Source organism: Physeter macrocephalus, chromosome 10 (genome assembly GCF_002837175.3).
Source record: "Physeter macrocephalus isolate SW-GA chromosome 10, ASM283717v5, whole genome shotgun sequence".
Classification (NCBI taxonomy): Eukaryota; Metazoa; Chordata; class Mammalia; order Artiodactyla; family Physeteridae; genus Physeter; species Physeter macrocephalus.
Window position 1 is genome coordinate 85,317,410 of NC_041223.1, and position 18,751 is coordinate 85,336,160.

General features: G+C 38.9%; 1 protein-coding gene across 4 annotated transcripts in view; it reads right to left on the reverse strand.

Annotated features, from left to right (window-relative positions):
- The window catches only part of COL12A1 (collagen type XII alpha 1 chain), a 116,053-nt gene that overhangs the window by 75,620 nt on the left and 21,682 nt on the right, over positions 1 to 18,751 (reverse strand). For 3 of the 4 annotated variants that reach the window (XM_055087658.1, XM_055087657.1, XM_055087659.1), the window contains exons 12-14: positions 15,912 to 16,184; positions 14,013 to 14,285; positions 4,713 to 4,985 (exon numbers count right to left, since the gene is read on the reverse strand). In XM_055087658.1, the coding sequence (XP_054943633.1) occupies positions 4,713 to 4,985; positions 14,013 to 14,285; positions 15,912 to 16,184 (819 nt within the window). The remainder of the gene's footprint in view (positions 1 to 4,712; positions 4,986 to 14,012; positions 14,286 to 15,911; positions 16,185 to 18,751) is intronic. The other variant, XM_055087661.1, reaches the window with a different exon arrangement.

The window sequence follows — 18,751 nt, forward strand, 5'->3', positions numbered from 1 at the left end:
ACATATATACACTACCAAGCGTAAAGTGGATAGCTAGTGGGAAGCAGCCGCGTAGCACAGGGAGATCGGCTAGGTGGTTTGTGACCACCTAGAGGGGTGGAATAGGGAGGGTGGGAGGGAGACGCAAGAGGGAGGAATATGGGGATATATGTATATGTATAGCTGATTCACTTTGTTATAAAGCAGAAACTAACACACCATTGTAAAGCAATTATACTCCAATAAAAATGTTAAAATACATACATATATATATATATATATATATATATATATATATGACACCCAACAAAGTAAAATTCATAATGATTGGCTTCTAATAAAAATTACCAGGAATTCAAAGAAAGAAAAATAAATTACCCATGTTATGGACTGAATGACTGTGTCTCCCCAAAATTCATATGTTAAAGCCTTAACCTCCAATGTGGACCTTTAGGGAGGTAATTAGGGTTAATTGAGGTTCTAAAGGTAGGACCCTAATCTGATGAATTGGAATCCTTATAAGAGAACGAGGAGACACCGGAGAGCTCGATTTCCTTCTCTCTCTCTCTCTCTCTCTCTCTCTCTCTCTCTCTCTCTCTCTGTCTCCCCCGCTCCCCGGCAATATGCATAGACTGAGGCCATGTGAGGACATAGAAGATGTCCATCTGCAAGCCAGAAAGAGAGCTCTCACCAGAAACCAAATTCTGCTAATAGAAACGGCACTACAAAGAATGCATATGACAGAATTATTCAAAAAGGACTTTAAAACAGCTATTATAACTATATTCCATATGCTAAGGACAGTACAAGAAATGTTAAGCATGTTAAGTAAACACATAGAACAAATAAGAAAGACTCAAACCAAACTTCTAGAGGTGAAAAATACAATGTCTAAGATGAAACATGCACAGGGTGGTATTAAGAGCAGATTAGAAATTGCAGGAAAAAAATTAGCGAACTTGATGACATGATAATAGAAACTATCTAAAATGAAACACAAGGGACTTCCCTGGTGGTGCAGTGGATAAGACTCCGCGCTCCCCATGCAGGGGGCCTGGCTTTGATCCCTGGCCAGGAAACTAGATCCCACATGCATGCCGCAACTAAGAGTTCACGTGCCACATCTAAGGAGCCCGCGTGCTGCAACTAAGACCTGGTGCAACCAAATAAATAAATTAAATAAATAAATATTTTTAAAATAAATAAACAAAAATAAAATGAAACGCAAGAAAAGAGAAAAGACTGACAAACTGAACAGCACAGCAGTGAGCTTTGTGATAACTGCAAGCAGACGAGTACATGTAGAACCAGAGTACCTGAAGAAAGTGGGGGGCAATAAATAAAATATTTGAAGAAATAATGGTCTGAATATTTTCAAATCTTATAAAACTATAAACCCACAGATCCAACAATCTCAATGAACCCTAAGCACAAGAAGCATGAAAAAACTACACCAAGGCACATCATAAGCAAATTACTTAAAATCAGTATAAAAAGAAAATCTCGACAGCAGCCATATAAGCAAAAGATATGTTAGGTACAGAGGGCAAAGGTAAGAATGACAAAATAGGTAAAGAAATTCAATATATGGTTATGAATTAGTTTTCTGAAAAATGCAAGTATAATTTCAACTAAGAGTATATTGGTTGCAATTTTTTAATTTTAGGGTTTAAAGAAAGTAAGAGAATTCTCAGCCAATTCCATTACTTTCTGGAAATATTAAAATTTATTTAGTTAATCCTCAATTCTCCATTACTGTTCTCCAGGTAAGTGAACTATTAAAAGAAAAAATATATATTTTCAAACAAAAAATGTAAAGACCTTACACAGGATTTTGGAAAGAGTATGGGAAAGAATAGTACACAGAACAATCTATTTGTTACAAATGTTGAATAAATCAATGTGTGTCTAACACTTTTCTAGAAAGACTTCTGCTAAAATATGTTTTCTGACCTCTTGTTTCCATCCCTTCAACTTTTGTTCAGTGGAAAAGGACATCTCTCCCTTACACAAATTTCTCAAACCAGTTTCATACAACTCAGAATTGAGAAAAATGGACATTTCAATCTTATGAGTATTGATCTCAAAAGAAACCTATGTCCCCAAAAGAGTGGGATCCCAAACTTTAAAATATTCCCAAATTTAAATGTGTTAATAACAGTCAAATATTGTACTTCATACCTTGAAATGCTTCAAGGATCTCAATTGTATTCCTGATTTTTAATTAATTCTTTAAAATAGAGGAATTGAAGCTAAATAAAGGCCAACATATCTCATCTTAGCTTTAATGGGAAACTTTGGACTTTAAGGAGGGAAAAAAAATCTTTGTTGGCTTCCCATAAGGAAAAAGCAAGATTTTTCACTCCATTCATAGGTATGCCACATGCTATAAAATGCTGTTAATACTCCCACTCTAAGTTCTTTTCATGTTTTAGTAACTCTCACAGGATGCTTTCCAACACCCACTGTACCTCTGCTAAACCAGCTGCCATAACTGGAGGGCCAGTAGAAAGTTTCCCATCTGCGGGCTTTCTAGCCACAATTCGTGGTTCTCATTGTATCAGCAGTCTGCATACCAAGTCTCTGAGTGTCAGGTGAAAACAGAAAATATTTCCTGAAAATATTTCCAAAATGTCTCCTTGGAAGTTTATAAGAAACTCTAAGAGCGTGACCCAGTGACCCGACCCAGTTATCCGCACCATTTAGGACTCATCCACCACCTGAATATACCACATCTGACTCAGATTTCTCAAAGTACTTTCTAAACTACCTCACTTTCCACAAAGAGAGCAAAGCAAAACGCAACAACAAAATGGTAGTAGAACAAAGAAAGCTTCCTGTCTTCCATCCTACTTGCCCAGCTGTTTGAGGAGCTGGCATACCCTCTAGAAAATGTACTTTCATCCCTGCCTAGCCTGCGCATAGCTCAAAAGAGGCTTTTCTGTTCACGCACCTTTAAATCAATCAATTAGCCAAGCAATAGTGAAAATGTCTTAGATGCTCAGCTTCTTAGAGATGAAAGTTTATCTAGGATTTCTGCTAACATACTTGCTTTGGACAAAAATATATCCTTGGGGAGATTTTAAATCCCAAATAAATATCTGAGGATTCAATCTTTTCACAAGAAGAAATGATGGAGGAGAATCTTTGGAAAAAGTTTCCCTCTAAATACATAAATTTTGATAATTTCTCAGCCACGTGAATTGTATCTTCACTCCTACAAATAAATTTAGCTAGATGTGTCGTATGTGGCCTAAGTTTACAACACGACTTCTCTTTACAAGTGAACATTTACCAGAAATAGAGATGAATTTGGGCCAGCTTCTTAAACTATATCAGCCAATATATTCAGACACAAGATTTCAGTCACTACCATGGAAACCAATCATGTGACTATCTGAGAACTATGCCTTTTCTTGTATTTAAATCTCCTATAAGGAGTTTGATTTTTTTAATCTGGTTAATTTTGGCACAGATTTAACCTTAGACATACCCAACTGAGTTTGCCAGTGATTTTTTTTTTTAAAAAAAGCAAAAAAAGATGAATTCCTCAGAGAACTCAGGCCAAAAGATTTTCATTTAAGGACAACCTAAAATCAGGATACAGGACTTCATTGAAATTGCTCATGGCGCTTCCCCCTCTCCTCCTTTGGCAGAAAAACCACCCCTTTCCTCCAATTCTTTCTAATGAAAGGAAATGCAAGCGCGCCCCAATCTTTCCCCTTTTCCTAACATCCTCCCAAACAAGAGGAATAAACTTTTCTCCTATAGATACTTAGAAATGCCCATCCTTAACAAATTACTTTTTAGGAAAGACAATTAAGAAATACCGACACGCCTCTCACTAGCCACCTGATAATAAACGATGAGACGGTGATTCAAAATTTTTCACAAGAAAGAAGATTAATGAGATTTAGGTAAATTTTAGCCTCCAGACACCTGAGTAGACTTGATTTAGCCTCCCCAAACATAGTAAAAATAATCTAGGATCAGTCTTGTGTGTATAACAATCATAGTCTCAACAGCCACATCATTCATCAACCTTCTCTAAGTAGCTAGGCACTATGCTTGGTGCTTTGCCCACTGTTATTTCATTTAATCCTCAAGACCATCTGAGGCTGCATTCTACACATTAGGAAACTGAGGCTCCAAGAAGGTTCAAGAACTTGCCCAAGGTAATATAGTTATACACGTGCCTGGATTTTCTTTGTCTCCATAGCTTCTGATCTTTATACTAGCCGAGCTTCTTATCTAGTTGATCTTTCCACCAGAAAAAAAAGAGAGAGAGAGAGAGAGAGAAAGAGAGAGAGAGAGAGAGAGAGAGAGACAAACACAGTTCACCTTTCAACAATGAAGGTTTGAACTTCGAGGGTCCACTTATACACGGATTTTTTTCACTAGCAAATGCTACAGGACTACATGATCTGAGGTTGGTTTTTTCCTGAGATGCAGAGGAACCCCAGGTAAGCAGAGCCGACCATAAATTATACTCAGATTAACCCTCACATTGTTCAAGGGTCAACTGTGTAGGTAGTTGGAAGGGATTCAATATTTCAGACTTTGATATAATTTTAGATACAAAACAAACCTGAATTTAAACCACATTCATTAAAGGTCCTAATTTTTTGGTCCCCATTTGTCATACAAGGAAAAAAAAACTGCAAGTGGCTATCATGAGCTGATAGCTATTAGGTAACAGCAACACACTCAAACCCCCTCCGACTGTTACCTACATTCAGTAGTGGCTTCTCTACTCAAAGGTTCTCCTTCTCCGCTACTGTAAATTGCAAATACTGAAACTCTGTATTTGGTCTCTGGCTGCAGATTTTCTATCATAGTATGAATTGCATCTCCAGGAAGACTCTTCTCTCCAGCCTCAATATCATCATACAGGGATTTCCAAGAGACCCTGTAACCGCGAACCATTCCTGGAGCAGACGTCCAATAAGCGCCAATCGATGTGTCGGTGATATCTTTAGTAATCAAATCCTGAGGTGAACCACGCTCTAGAATAGAAATGAAAGGGGGATCATTTTTTAATGTCTACTATACATGTAAATACTCCTTCATCCTAGTAGACATTCTGATTTGCAGGAGTCAATTTGTCTAATGTTGCCCATTTCCGCCTTCTAAGCTGTCTGTCCTATTCTGTCAGTGGAACAGAAGATGGGATTAAACTTTAGAATTATACCTGATTCCTGCCTATCACCCTGGCCCCCAGATGTCCAATCAGATTGAAACGTCCTTCAGGACAAGAATGGCATCGAAATATGAAGAAGTACGTGCCTAAAAAAAAATTCCAAAGGAAAAAAAAGCATCTAAATCCCCAAATTTTACAGTTCAGTTTTCCTTATTGTGCCAAGCTCTTTATTTCTTCACCATCATCTTTTCCTCTCTTATCTTATTTAAATAAGCTCAGTTTCCACATATCACTTCCAATAACTCCAACAATCTCATATCACTTGCAAATCTTAATTCCAACGATCTTTTTTGGGGGGAAACTCTATTTGTTCACAAAGCTAAAAAAGCAGGAATGCAAAATTTCAATTATAGCTTAACCCTAAGGAAACTAAAAACCACCAATTCTTCTGGAAAATCCAAAAGCAATTAGTCATCAAAATAAAACACACGGGCTTCCCTGGTGGCGCAGTGGTTGAGGGTCCACCTGCCGATGCAGGGGACGCGGGTTCGTGCCCCGGTCCGGGAAGGTCCCACGTGCCGCGGAGCGGCTGGGCCCGTGAGCCGTGGCCGCTGGGCCTGCGCGTCCGGAGCCTGCGCTCCGCAACGGGAGAGGCCACAACAGTGAGAGGCCCGCGTACCGCAAAAAAAATAAAAATAAAACACACCACTTGTTCTAGCCGATCAAAAATGCTTGCTGCTAAATTTTGGCTCTCTCATTTAAAAAAAAAAAAAAGTACAACCCAAATGGAAAAATACGGCAACCTTGACTTAATAGGAGACACAGATGTCTACCAATAAAACCCTAACTTTCCATAATCTAAACGTACGATAAATATACAGGTCACTTTATATTGGCTACCTTTACGAGGGTTTATGCCACAGTATGACATAAATATAAAACTATCTGCTTCTACAGCATACATTGTACCAGTAATTGCTGTGTATTCAGGAAAATGATATGTAATGCTGCTACAAGAGTGTTGAAAACTGTTACTTCACTTGAATCAGAGTAAAAATGAGTATCTTTAAAATACTCACGATTATTTAAATTTCAGTCCATAAAGATCACAGTAAATGAAAAAGAAATCTTAGTGGACAGAAACCTATCACATATGGTAGATTACAGAGGGAAAAATAAATAAAATGGGAGCTGGGCATCCTACCAGACCCCAAGATGAAATGGAAAAGTCTAACTCCCTTATAAATAACTTCAACTGCTGACAGGACATCTCATCTCTGGAGGGAAATTAGTTACATATTTCACTGCAACCTAGAATATTGATTTTCAAGAACATACTGACTTCTTTCCCCCAGGACTTGAGGCTGATCTTCATTTGGAGGTCTTCTTTAATTGTATTTGCTACTTAAATGGTCACACATCTTTACGTCTTCTCTATTTACAGGAATATAAACAAACTGTTTCTTTGGTTGGGTTGGGTTGGGTTGGGTTGGGTTTGACTTGGTTGTTGGGTTTTGTTTTTTTGTTTTTTTGTTTTTTTGCTTTTTATTTTGTTTTGACCATTGATAGCCCAACCACTGGTCTCTAAGGTTTAAATCTGCAGCATGTTTCCTTTGCTTGATATACACTACATCCTTTTTTCATAGGTGCCTCTTCACCTAAATTTCCTAAGTTGCAGTTAGCAGCAAGTGTTGTGAAATAATACTTGAAAGTACTTGAAAATGATTCTGAAATTAAGCGAGCTAAAGAGCTGCATTAATAACATTCCCGAAAAGTATAAGACAAAGTTAGCGTAGAACATGGGAATTATCTTCCAAATTAACACTGGAGTAATTTACAAACAGTCATTTTAGTTTCTAGTTTTCCCAAAGGTTATGCTTCTCAGCCTGTTTTTTCCCCTACTTTCTGTAGCACCGAATTTGTGACATTGTTTATTTCCATGGCAACACGACATCAATCTCCCAAACACAGGCTAATGATTTCACTGTGAGAAAATAATAGGAAGGGGACTGTGGATGCAGCAAAAATACATTCACAAAGGTACTTCTGGGCTACAAACAAAAGAAGCCTAGCTCACGAGACATGTATTCCCATGGGTTTTAATCAACTATGTTAACACTCTCAAGACCCGGAAAGCTAGAACAAAATATTAGTAAAACTGCAGTAAAGGCCTTTGCAAGGTTTGTCAACGTCCTGGAAAGAATCTGTAAAACCACTTTTTAAGATTCAAATAAAATATTAGCTGAAAAATATTCCTGAGTTCCAATTAATGGCATGACAACACTAATTCAAGTGAACACTAAGTAAATTCTCAATCACAGAAAAAAATCCTCAAAAAATTATAGTTTCTGGGGCTTTCCCTGGTGGCGCAGTGGTTGGGAGTCCGCCTGCCGATGCAGGGGACGCGGGTTCGTGCCCCGGTCCGGGAAGATCCCACGTGCCGCGGAGCGGCTGGGCCCGTGAGCCGTGGCCGCTGGGCCTGCGCGTCCGGAGCCTGTGCTCCGCAACGGGAGAGGCCGCAGCAGTGAGAGGCCCGCGTACCGCAAAAAAAAAAAAAAAAAATTATAGTTTCTGCCTCGCGCATAAAGGCATTACTGGCAGGCACTGGCACTGCAACATTGCACGTTCATGACAAAGAAATATGGAATCCAAAGAAAGAAAAAAGACACCTCAAATCAGAAGCCAAGATTGAAAAGATAGACTGCTTCAATGGGTTTCTTGTTATGTCAATCAGTCAATTTGATAAAAATAATCCTAAATATTAAGTTTATCCTGCTGTCAAATGCGTTGAAAAACCTTTTTTCTCCAAAAAGCGGGGGAGTTGGGTTTTCAAGCTGTTGCATTACACCCAAGAATCTTGAGAATGTGATGTACTCATGACAAGTCTATTTTATCGGAACTATAACCCTTGAAGTTTTCAAAAATGGAAACTTGGCTTGGCCAAATATTAACTTACAAAAAAAAAGCAGCAGTTGAATTCACCCTGTGATATGACTGGCAGGCTACCAAACGGCCAAGCTGGTCTGGGGACCTGGTGAGCAGGCCATCACCTCCTGGGGCCCTGGGACCCTCAGCAACGCAATAATTGGACTGGACCTGATCAGATACACAGGATCACCCAGAGAGCTAAAGACTCGGCCACGCCCAGATCAATTAAATTGGAGTGTCTGGAGACGTGCCTGAGCCCTGATGCTTTCTAAAAACCTTTTCAGTCTCCTCTGTGATCCTGATTCCTCCACGATTCTCTACTCTTTTCTCATACGGGGGCATTTATTTGGAAGTTGTTTGGCCAGTGTGGGAAGGAACCCTCACCACTCGCTTTCACTCTGAAATGAGAGACAGGTGTGGTGAAACAAAGGCCAGCGCGATTAAAGCAAAGCTGGTCAAAACTGGCAGACACAGGGACGCTGTGTGGGACGGCGTGATGTTTTCTATATCGCGTGGGTCTATGGCCACACACAAGAAGTCACTCTTTAGGTAGTGGCACGTGCCCAAGGCTGACCCTCGGAGAACGGAGAAGCCGACTGAAGCCTCTCATCACACCCTTTCCATCCCGTAACACGAGTGGAATGTCCACCACTGACTCCTCCCCTCCATCCTGGGTCACAAGGAAATGGCTCTCAATGCATGCTTCTTCTTCAAGCGTTGATCACATTTTCCTGTGAATGAGGTTTGACCCAAGTGTTACCTAGCCAGGCATTTGCTTTGGTTTAACATATTGAATTGTAGGTTTTGTCCTCAAACTATGGAACTTCAGACATCAGTGGCTACAGAGATTATTTGGCTTGGATTGGGTTTGCGAGAGAGTCTCTTTTTAGTGTACCTGGGATGGAAGAGGAAAGAGAGGGGAATAAGAAAGATGTTAAGAAGACCAGTATATAGCCTCTGTCCAGCAAAGGCTACCATGCTTCAAAAGGGGAAGACATAGAAACAGTGGCAGTGAGCAGAAGCCAACTCCAGGAGACTTTTTGCCACTTGGTCTCAACCTTTCCTCAAACGTGGACCCACTTCTGCACCAGCAAAGGCTCCCCTGTTTCCAGCTCCTCCTCTCCCTTTGCCCCGAGACTTACAAATATATGTTTTATGATGTTTGGGTTTGTTCATGTTTTCTACCTAAGTGACATTGCTTTCAATAATGTAATCTCATGGTACTTGTTTCCTGCTGTTCTGAACCATATGCCTGCACTTGGCATATTACTTTTACCTCTGGGAATAGAATTTCCGGCAATCGTTTCAAACAAGTCATCTTCTGCAATGACGGCATGCCTTCATCTCTATTCCTCTGATTCCTTCTCAATAGTTCTCCCCTTCTACTCTGTTCTGCCCAGTACAGTACCAGGATAGATGCAAGGAATAACAATGCTTTTCTGTCACAAATTTAAACAAACAAAATTCATCAGTTTTTGAAATTTTGATACTCAGTATTTCTGATCTGATTACAGAACATACTCACATATATTCCAAAGGCATCATTTCTGGTGCCTGCGTGCATGCATCTCTGTGCTGCTGGGGAAAGTAATTAGACAGGCGCATTTCTCGTGATCTGAACATCCACAAGGGGTTGATTCTACTTTTTCCACAGATGAGGCCAAAGAACTAAGGCCTCATTTTAAGTAACTTTCCTACATTTCCTTAGCTCTTTTCCGTTTGCTCTCTAAAAAGCAAACCGTCATCCAATTCAAATATAATTATACACAAATTAGCCAATGATGATAACCGAAATAGTAATCATTATGAAATGAAACTCTATTTTCACCTTATAGATTGTTCCAGCCAGCTTTCATTGAGTTTCACATACCACTTTCAAAAATAGAAGTTAAATTGAAAATGTAATGTAAACCCGCTTCTGAATCAATTTGTCTTTTCCGTCAGAGCTCAGCTCAAAGTCATCCAACTTTCCACAGCAGAATACAGAAGACCTGCTCTGGATAACGTTCGTGTGGAAACACACTTGATTTACAACCAACGACTTGGAGTCACCATTCCAAAGGACAAAGTTCACTATTGATCAGTTAACTTAATTACTGTAAGCAGCACATAGTTCTATAAAACCCCTAAACAATTAAATGGACCTTCAACCTCAAAGCCCGGGTGAGATTTCTTCCGTAAGTGTCACCTCTCTGATGTAATATACATTTTTCTCTGATAAGCCATTGATTCGCAGAAAAGAAAATATGAATTACTGTTTGGTGATTGTGCCAAAGTTCCCTGGAAACCTCAGAGTTGTTATGCCCAGAATGTATGATTTTTCAAATTATGAGACAGCAGTACATCTAGGATAACATAGAGGCCTTATTTAGTCCATCTTGGAGGGGCCCCATGTCACTCAACATTTTGCAGAAGAATTCCTGTGATGTGCTAAAAACCTCACTGTAACAAAATGTCAGCTGAGTTAGCTTGGTTTGATGTACAGGAAGCCATTCATGTGTAGGGCCCTGGAGAGTTGCTACGGCGACTGAAACAAAGGAAATTCTGAAAAAAATCATCTTTTCCACAGCCAAAAAACACACTCAAAAATAAAAGAACTGCATTATTCCAAAACTGAAATTTTCATTCACTTGTGGTAAATCTCTGAATTAAAATGGGCATTATTCATTTTGAGGTTTGTAAGAGCAGGTTTCCCTCTCTGTAAACACTAACGGTGACAACCAAAAGTTCTTTCAAGACTTGAAGTTCATTTACATGTACAGCATTGTTTTAGTAATTACATTAAACCCACTTTAACAACAACAGGAGAAAGAAACAATGTAAATCAAACCTAATCGTTTGTGCTCAGATTCCTCTGAAGTTTGGATCTGAAATGGCAATAAACTCTGCCTTTGTGATTCTGTTTCATACAGTACTGGGCCCAGCCATGAACTTCCCCAACGCCAATGCTAATAAATCTCTCCTCCAGGGACAGGGGAATTTTCGGATCATTGGCGCCATTTCAAGAAAGCACTGGGAAACAGATTCAAGTTAGGGATGGTTGTAGACCACACTAATTATTTTCTTTAATTCTTTTTTAATTGAACAGAATGCACTTCGGTCAATCTATAAAATTTTCAACCCACAGAATGCCCTTGCTGGCTGAGCCATGCCACTGGATGGAAGAAACATTCCTTCCAGGTCTGCTCTAACCACCTCCTCTCCCAAGAGAAAAACAGATTAGAAAAACAGCAACCCTCAAAAGCAGTTGCCTGGCTCTGTTTCTGGGCTTTCCATTCACTGCATTTACCATCATATCCTATTCCCGTATATGGTATGTGGATTTGGCTAGGTTAATATAATAAAATGAAATAGAATAACCAGGGGCAAAAATCTTTTATTATTTTCACTTAGTCACAACTATGCTTTCACATATTCCTCAAGTTTACCACACATCATGCAATGAGATAAATATGTTCATAAAATCAGGCTGGCAGCAATTTCTCTAATCCTTCACTAGAGTAAAGAGCTTTGGTGTCAATGGAAAAAAATCTACTCTTACAATTTAGTTATGAATTAACTATATTTTTAAAGGGAACTTGCAAATCATCTAGGTTTCTTCCTTCTCAGGGAATGGGAAACAGTCATTTTTTAAATTTATTTTACTACCTGTGTATCTCCCGTCGAGATGATTTCTGATCAGATACACGTGTGTGCACACTCACACATGGATACAAGTTGGTAGATTTTCTATACCACATGTGCAAAGGCATAAAATGATAAACAATTTAGCTATACACCTGGCCTAGAAAAATCATCACCCAGTAGTATATGTTTGCTGTTAAGTTAAAATGTGCATTTTATTTTCTAAAAATTGGTAATACATTATTCTTAGTAAAGATGCCTTAATCTTTAGAATCAAGATTTTTGACTGAATATAAATATATTTTTAAAGTAAGAAATGCAGAAGACTATCAGTAGGGCTTCCCTGGTGGCGCAGTGGTTGAGAGTCCGCCTGCCGATGCAGGGGACGCGGGTTCGTGCCCCGGTCCGGGAGGATCCCACGTGCCGCGGAGCGGCTGGGCCCGTGAGCCGTGGCCGCTGGGCCTGCGCGTCCGGAGCCTGTGCTCCGCAGCGGGAGGGGCCACAATAGTGAGAGGCCCACGTACCGCAAAAAAAAAAAAAAAAAAAAAAAAGGTACAAGCAGAAGTACAACTATTGAATTATTTCTAAGATATCCTTTATAAGGGAGAAATGTTCGCAAATATAAATAATCTCCAACTATTCTATAAAAATAAAAGCTCAAAAGTTGATCCTTAAAAAATCCTATGAATAATCTATGTTGAAAGCCTGTAGAAAGCACATGAGAAAGAGAACTTCAAAGGTCAAAGGAAAAGGACAATCTTCTCAGAAATTCTGAATGTTGCTCCAGATATGAAGATCACATGCTTTTGTTGTTTGGATTATGTCTCTGTAATTAAGGCAATTTCCATTTCTCTCATTATTTTCAAAACTTTAGAGTAACCACTCAATATCTTTGAAATACTTACAAAAGCTGTATTTTTAGATATCAGTTCTAAAGTGAATGTTGTTTCCCCTTGATGAATTTCATACCCGTGGGGTATTTTAGAGTTCCCAAAGCGTTTCACTTACATTCTCCCCTTTGATCTCCACAGTAAGTCTGGGAGGAAGGGGGAACCGTGGTCATGCCCTCTTTATAGATGGGTAAACTGAGGCTCAGCAGGGTGAAGGGATTATTTCAAGGTCACATGGCAAGGTAGCCAAACCAGGACTCTTCTGATAATCAGTACTTTACACACTGATATTTAATCTTTCGTTTAAATCCTCTTCTAATAATAAATCTCACAGAGTATTGGACTTAAATTCTTGATGACTATTAGAGATAGAATTTTGATTAGAATGTTTCTGTCTATTTGTTTTTACTTCTTGACTAAGTCCTGACGTTTTCATCAAAACTGCCTCTTGTAGGCCTCGTCCCTGTTAATCATAACACATACAGTCCTCCAAGCTCTTGGATCCACTAAATTTGATGGCTATTTTGCCTAATATCACTGTGATCTCACATTACAAAAGATACTTCGGATTTATTTTCTTCCTACAATTATTTTTAATAAGTTATAGAAAAGATGGTGATAACAAAAGGAAAGCTATACCTGATCTCCCACTTAGGCCCCCAGCTATGGAACTGAGTCATCATTGTAACCATCCACGGATAATTCTTTTTAACACTACAGTCCATTCTCGTTGTGGTTAAGTTAAATTTGTATTTTCTCTCACACAGGACTTACTTTGTGGTTGTGGTGAGTCAGATCTAAGCTGCCATTATAGTTCAAAAGAGCCTAAGAAATATGAAGCCCTCTGACAATGAACTCCAGAGATCCAAGGAAACAGCTCCGGTCTTGATGGTTCTTCCTAAGCACTGCATTAACTTTGAACTTCTAACACTGAACTGAATTTTAGAGATCATTTAGAAAACAAATAAACAGTAACTTGGATTCTCACATTTTTCAAGCTATTATGAATGCTTATATGCATGGTGCATGAAAAGAGGCTGAGAGTCATAAAGGGTTTCTGCCTGCTCCCGGGTGATGACAGCCGCTGTGGTACCTTGGGCAATGCAAACCCTCTTCCTCCGCAAATGTTTCCCAAGGCCCCTTCCCACCCAAGGGTCACACACCTATTCTCCACTTAACCAGCCCGTGGCATTGCAGACACTTTTCTACGGCCTTACCATGCACTCAGCTCCCCAATACACTTCTCCCCAATCAAATTTAATTTTTTCGGTAGCTTACATTCTACGTCTCCGGATAAGAGGCAGTTTTATGACTACTTATTTTTCAATACAAATTCCTTTTGAGAAAAAGGATCGCACATTCCCAGATTTCATTCTCTGAACACATTTTAAGCTCCCTAAATGCGATCGCAAGCAAGCTCAGGGATTTCTATAAAATATGACAGTAATTACCTTCAAGCGTTGCCCCTTCTCCAAAAAGAGCATCTCCAGCCCCAGACGCATACAAGGCTGTCACAGATAAGGCATACTGTGTCCCTTCGTTTAATCCTTTCAGGACAGTATTGGCTGTGTCTCCCCTCACGGTGACCTCTTCAGTCTCGCCTCCTGCCACGGGGGTGTATGTGACGAGATACTGTTTCACTTTTCCTGGTGCCCCAGTCCAAGATAATTTCATAGTTGATGTCGTAGGGTCAGAAACTCTTAAATCTCTTGGGTTCCCTCTAACTTCATTAAAAAATAACAACAACATCAAAACTCATTATTTAATAAAATGACTTAAAATACACTTTGTTGCTTTATATATATATGTATGAAATCAAATTTATATCCTAGGTGAGATTATGGCTATTGTAACTATTGACTAGCCAGAAGAGTTTAAGCATCTCTAAATTGGTCCCTATGTGTCAGTAGAAACAAAGCAAAAGCCATCTAATTCCTCTTCTGTATTTACACATGCTAAAGTCCTTCACGTTAGAATCTCTCATGTAAAAAAGTCAATGTTTTCTCTAAAAGTGGAACAAAGCACTATAAAATGTATACGTGCTGATCAGTATCACAATGGAGATTTTAACTCTGCTAAGAAATGATCAATAAAAAGGGTTTGTTAGCATAATGCAATGAACGTCTAAATGTGATGGCCATGAAATCCACCAATGTGATAAAAATGACAAATGATCAAAATAATGCCGTCCCTAGAAAAAATATACGAGAGGAAACAGCCCAGGCGAGGTCGAGTCTTGGATAAAACTCAAGGGCTGCCCATCTCTTTGCAACCGTGTTTGGCTTTTCATGCCTTTCCTGGTGGAGTGGCCATGTGGTCTCTGAAGGGTCTCAAGGCACCCAAGTCTATGACTCTTCCCACCAGGCACACATCGCCAGCCACTTGAACTGCAGAAAACAGAAAGATGAAGCGTCGTTGGGTCTTTTTCTGGTGCCTGACACAAAGAGCCCTAGGTCCCCAACTGGAAAGAGTGAAAGAGAAGTGACTTCCCAGAGGGAAGAGAGGAGGAAGAGAGCAGGCGGAAAGAGAAAGTGTCTCTGCAGGAGAGGCGAATTAGCTAGGCTGCCCCAGGAGGGAAGTAGTGACGCCGGCCCAGCTGGAACGTGAGTGTCTGCACAAGGGCAAGAAAGTCCCCAAACTCAGATTCACCGCTCATGAGCAACAGGACTCTGAGCTATTATTTCGTTCCCTTAGCCTCAATTTTTTTTGTAAAACTGGGATAAAAAAGTAAGAACTTCATAGATTCTGTGGAGGGATTAAATGAGATGATATATGAAAAGCTCTTTGCACAGAACCTGATACAAATAGTTGCTTAATCACTTCATTATTGCTAATATGTAGTTATTATTATTTTTTAAAAACTTTAAAGATAAGGAATAAAATGGAAATGAAGAGTGTCTTAATTTTCCTCAATGAAACCACACATTAAATATGAATAATTTGCAACTAATATCAGAATCTATCCTAGGAGCCTAACCATTCCATTTAAACAAAAACATGTTAATATTCTGAAATCTTCCTGAAGAAACAATATGTAATCTGTCTCAGTGGTACATAACGGTTTGATTTTTAATCCCTAGTCATCCTTCAGTTTATATTAGAATATTTAATATTATTTTAAAAGAATATTTGGACCATCTCATAGCATTCAGGTTCTTTTGACACCAATAAATGCTGTCATGAGTAAGTCAAATATTTGAGTAAGTCGAGTCTAATAGGACTACCATTGAAGATACTCAGATAATTGAGACAAAGTGCCTCATGGCTCATAGCATCTGGATAGTTGTCCAAAGCTGCTCCTACAGTCTAAGATTTCGGCTGTTACCAAACGATGAGCATATTTCCTCTACCTTCTTCAGTGGCTGCATTTCCAGTCAACGGAGAGCCAGATCCTGAGAAATATTCAGGAATTACAGATACTTCATATTTTGTGTCTGGAGTCAGGTTCTCCAGCGTTCTCCTCCTCTGATTGGCTGGGCTGGTAACCTCTTTGCTTTCTCCACCAGCAACTGGTCTATAGATAATTCGATACCTTAAGACTCTCCCCGGAGCCTGAGTCCAGGTAATTTTAAAGCTATCTGTAGTCTCATCCGTCACCTTTAGGTTTCGAGGTGCTCCTTTTACTGAAATTTAAAAAGTAACAAGTTGACCGATTTTATGTGAAAAATAAAACACTCGTTTTTGATCACTAAATTATAGCATTTCTCTCAGCAAATCCATGAGCAGTTTTTTGACAAACATCCTGGTTCTTGCATGCATTTAGCCAGATATTAACTAGATTCTGAAAGAGCAAACACTCCACAATGCCCAGAAAGAAAAGAAGTACTGTCAACTTTTTAATCAAATAAAGAGGTATATAACAGTAAACTTTCAATATCATAAATATTCTATTAAATTATAAATTAATGTCGACATAAAATTCAAAAATAAAAACAATCTGTTTCTTCAAACATAAGTAACAAGGCTTTCACTTACTAGATTTTCTCAGAAAAGTAGGAAAATAATACCTAACACCAAGGTCTACCACATTCACCCACTTGAACAACCTCTCTGATCCAATCAGTCCCACAGCTCATTTTTTTATCTGCACAGTCATTTGCCTTGAGAATAATTAGACCATACATGTGATAGACCAAATCCATTGTAGGTACCTAATGAATGCTAGTTGACTCTAAACCCCGAGGTTAAACTGCAATGTAAGTAACATCCACACACTCAGTCTTAAATGAAATTTTTGTTAAGCCCGCATGAGAATATCATTTGATTTTGTGGCTTAATGACCTTTTTGTTTAAGAAGCAAATTGTTCATATGGACAACACAGTCAGGAAAGATGAACTAAATCTACTGGGGTAAAACCACAGTGCAATATATCTGCGTGCACCTCACATACAATTAGAAGTTTATCTAAATGTCCAACACATCAATAGACCACTCCAGGGAAAAAGGAGTTGTATATCTCAAGAAAAGAAAGAAATGGCAGGTGGCAGACTTACATCCATGATTCATTTAATATGGCAAGGAAGAAGACTAAATTAGTCAAAACGAAAACTGATGGATTTGAATACTGGCTCTGAAATTTAATTAATGTGTAATTTTGAGTCTCAGATTACCCAAAAGCAAAAATGTGACTATTTGTAGGGTTACTGAGGCAGTTAAATGAGACAATCCATGGAAACAATTATCATAGTACCTGACACATGGCAGAAGCTCAATAATTGCTAGTCTAATAAAGGTATTGAATCAGACACTTCCTTATTGACAAAAGAACATCTAAATCTCAGGTTTCAGTACAGACAGCAGAATTGGAAAGGTATTACCAAATTCTATTGTAGTAGCCCAATGACCAAAAACTAGAGTGTAAACGAATATACTTGGCTCTATTCAAAAACCCTTTAGACTTCAATTTCTTCTTGAGGCATAGTTCCATCCCCATCCCAAAGTGCTGAAGAAAGAGCGCCAGGCTCATGAAGCCACAGTATGGGCATTACAGAGAAATCATCAGAAAGTCATAAATATCTAAGTGTGGACTGCTAGGTTATACTATCACAAAAGTCATAAGACAAGAAGACATCTTAGGCCATTTAGTTTATCTACTAGCCTTCGGGCAGAAGTATACCTAAACCATGCACAGAAGAAAAATCAATCTTATTTGAAAATTTTTTCGGAGAAAAGATTCTCTAGCTTTTCTCAGCAAGTCGACCAACATATGCCCTCCCTGTCAGCCAGTACTTCTTTGTAACTAAAATTCCTCTCGCTGCTGTTTCAGCCTCTTCTGTATCGAATAAAAATGGAGGAGAATGACTGATATCTCTTGTAATATTCACTGTATATATCAAGAGTAATTGTCTGGTGCTGGCCTTCTAACCAGGTTCATTGGAATCCTTTAAATGTCAAATGGAGAGAAATGTATCAGAAGGTATTCAAATCTATCCAGTAAGGTGGACACATCTAAACAAATATTGCTTAAAATATCTGGTAAACTTTGTACACCCATGTTCTTCGCAGCATTATCCACAATAACTAAAGGGCGGAAGCAACGCAAGTGTCCACCGATGTTGGTATATACATACAACGGAACATCATTCAGCCACAGAAGAAAGTACATTCTGACACATGCTACAAACACTGATGAACCCTGAGGACACTAGGCTAAGTGAAATAAGCCAGTCACCAAAGGACAAATACTGTATGATTCCACTCATACGGAAACCTAGAGTCATCAAATTCATAGAAACAGAAAGCAGAATGTTTGTTGCCATGGTCGGGGGGACAGAGGGTAGCAGGAATGGAGAGTTTTATTGTTTAACAGGTAGAGAGTTTCAGTTTTGCAAGATGAAAAAGTTCTGGAGATGAATGTGGTGATGTTAGCACAACCACTGAATGTATTAATTGCCACTGAAATGTACACTTGTAATGGTTAAAACGGTCAAGTGTATGTTTTACGTATATACATGTATATTTTACCCACAATTTTAAAAAAGAAGAAAATTTGGGTAATATACATTTGCCATCAGAAGTTTGGTAGTTTCAGAAGTATCTGAACACGACACTGTTGGTACATGGGACAGAAAATGCTAGATAAGCAGTATTTCCAGAGTTAGTTCCATAATTATTAACAGTTCTCTATGTCTCAACCTCAAATTCATCACAATAAATCTAGGGTCTTTTACTTAAGAGTTTTTCTCTTTT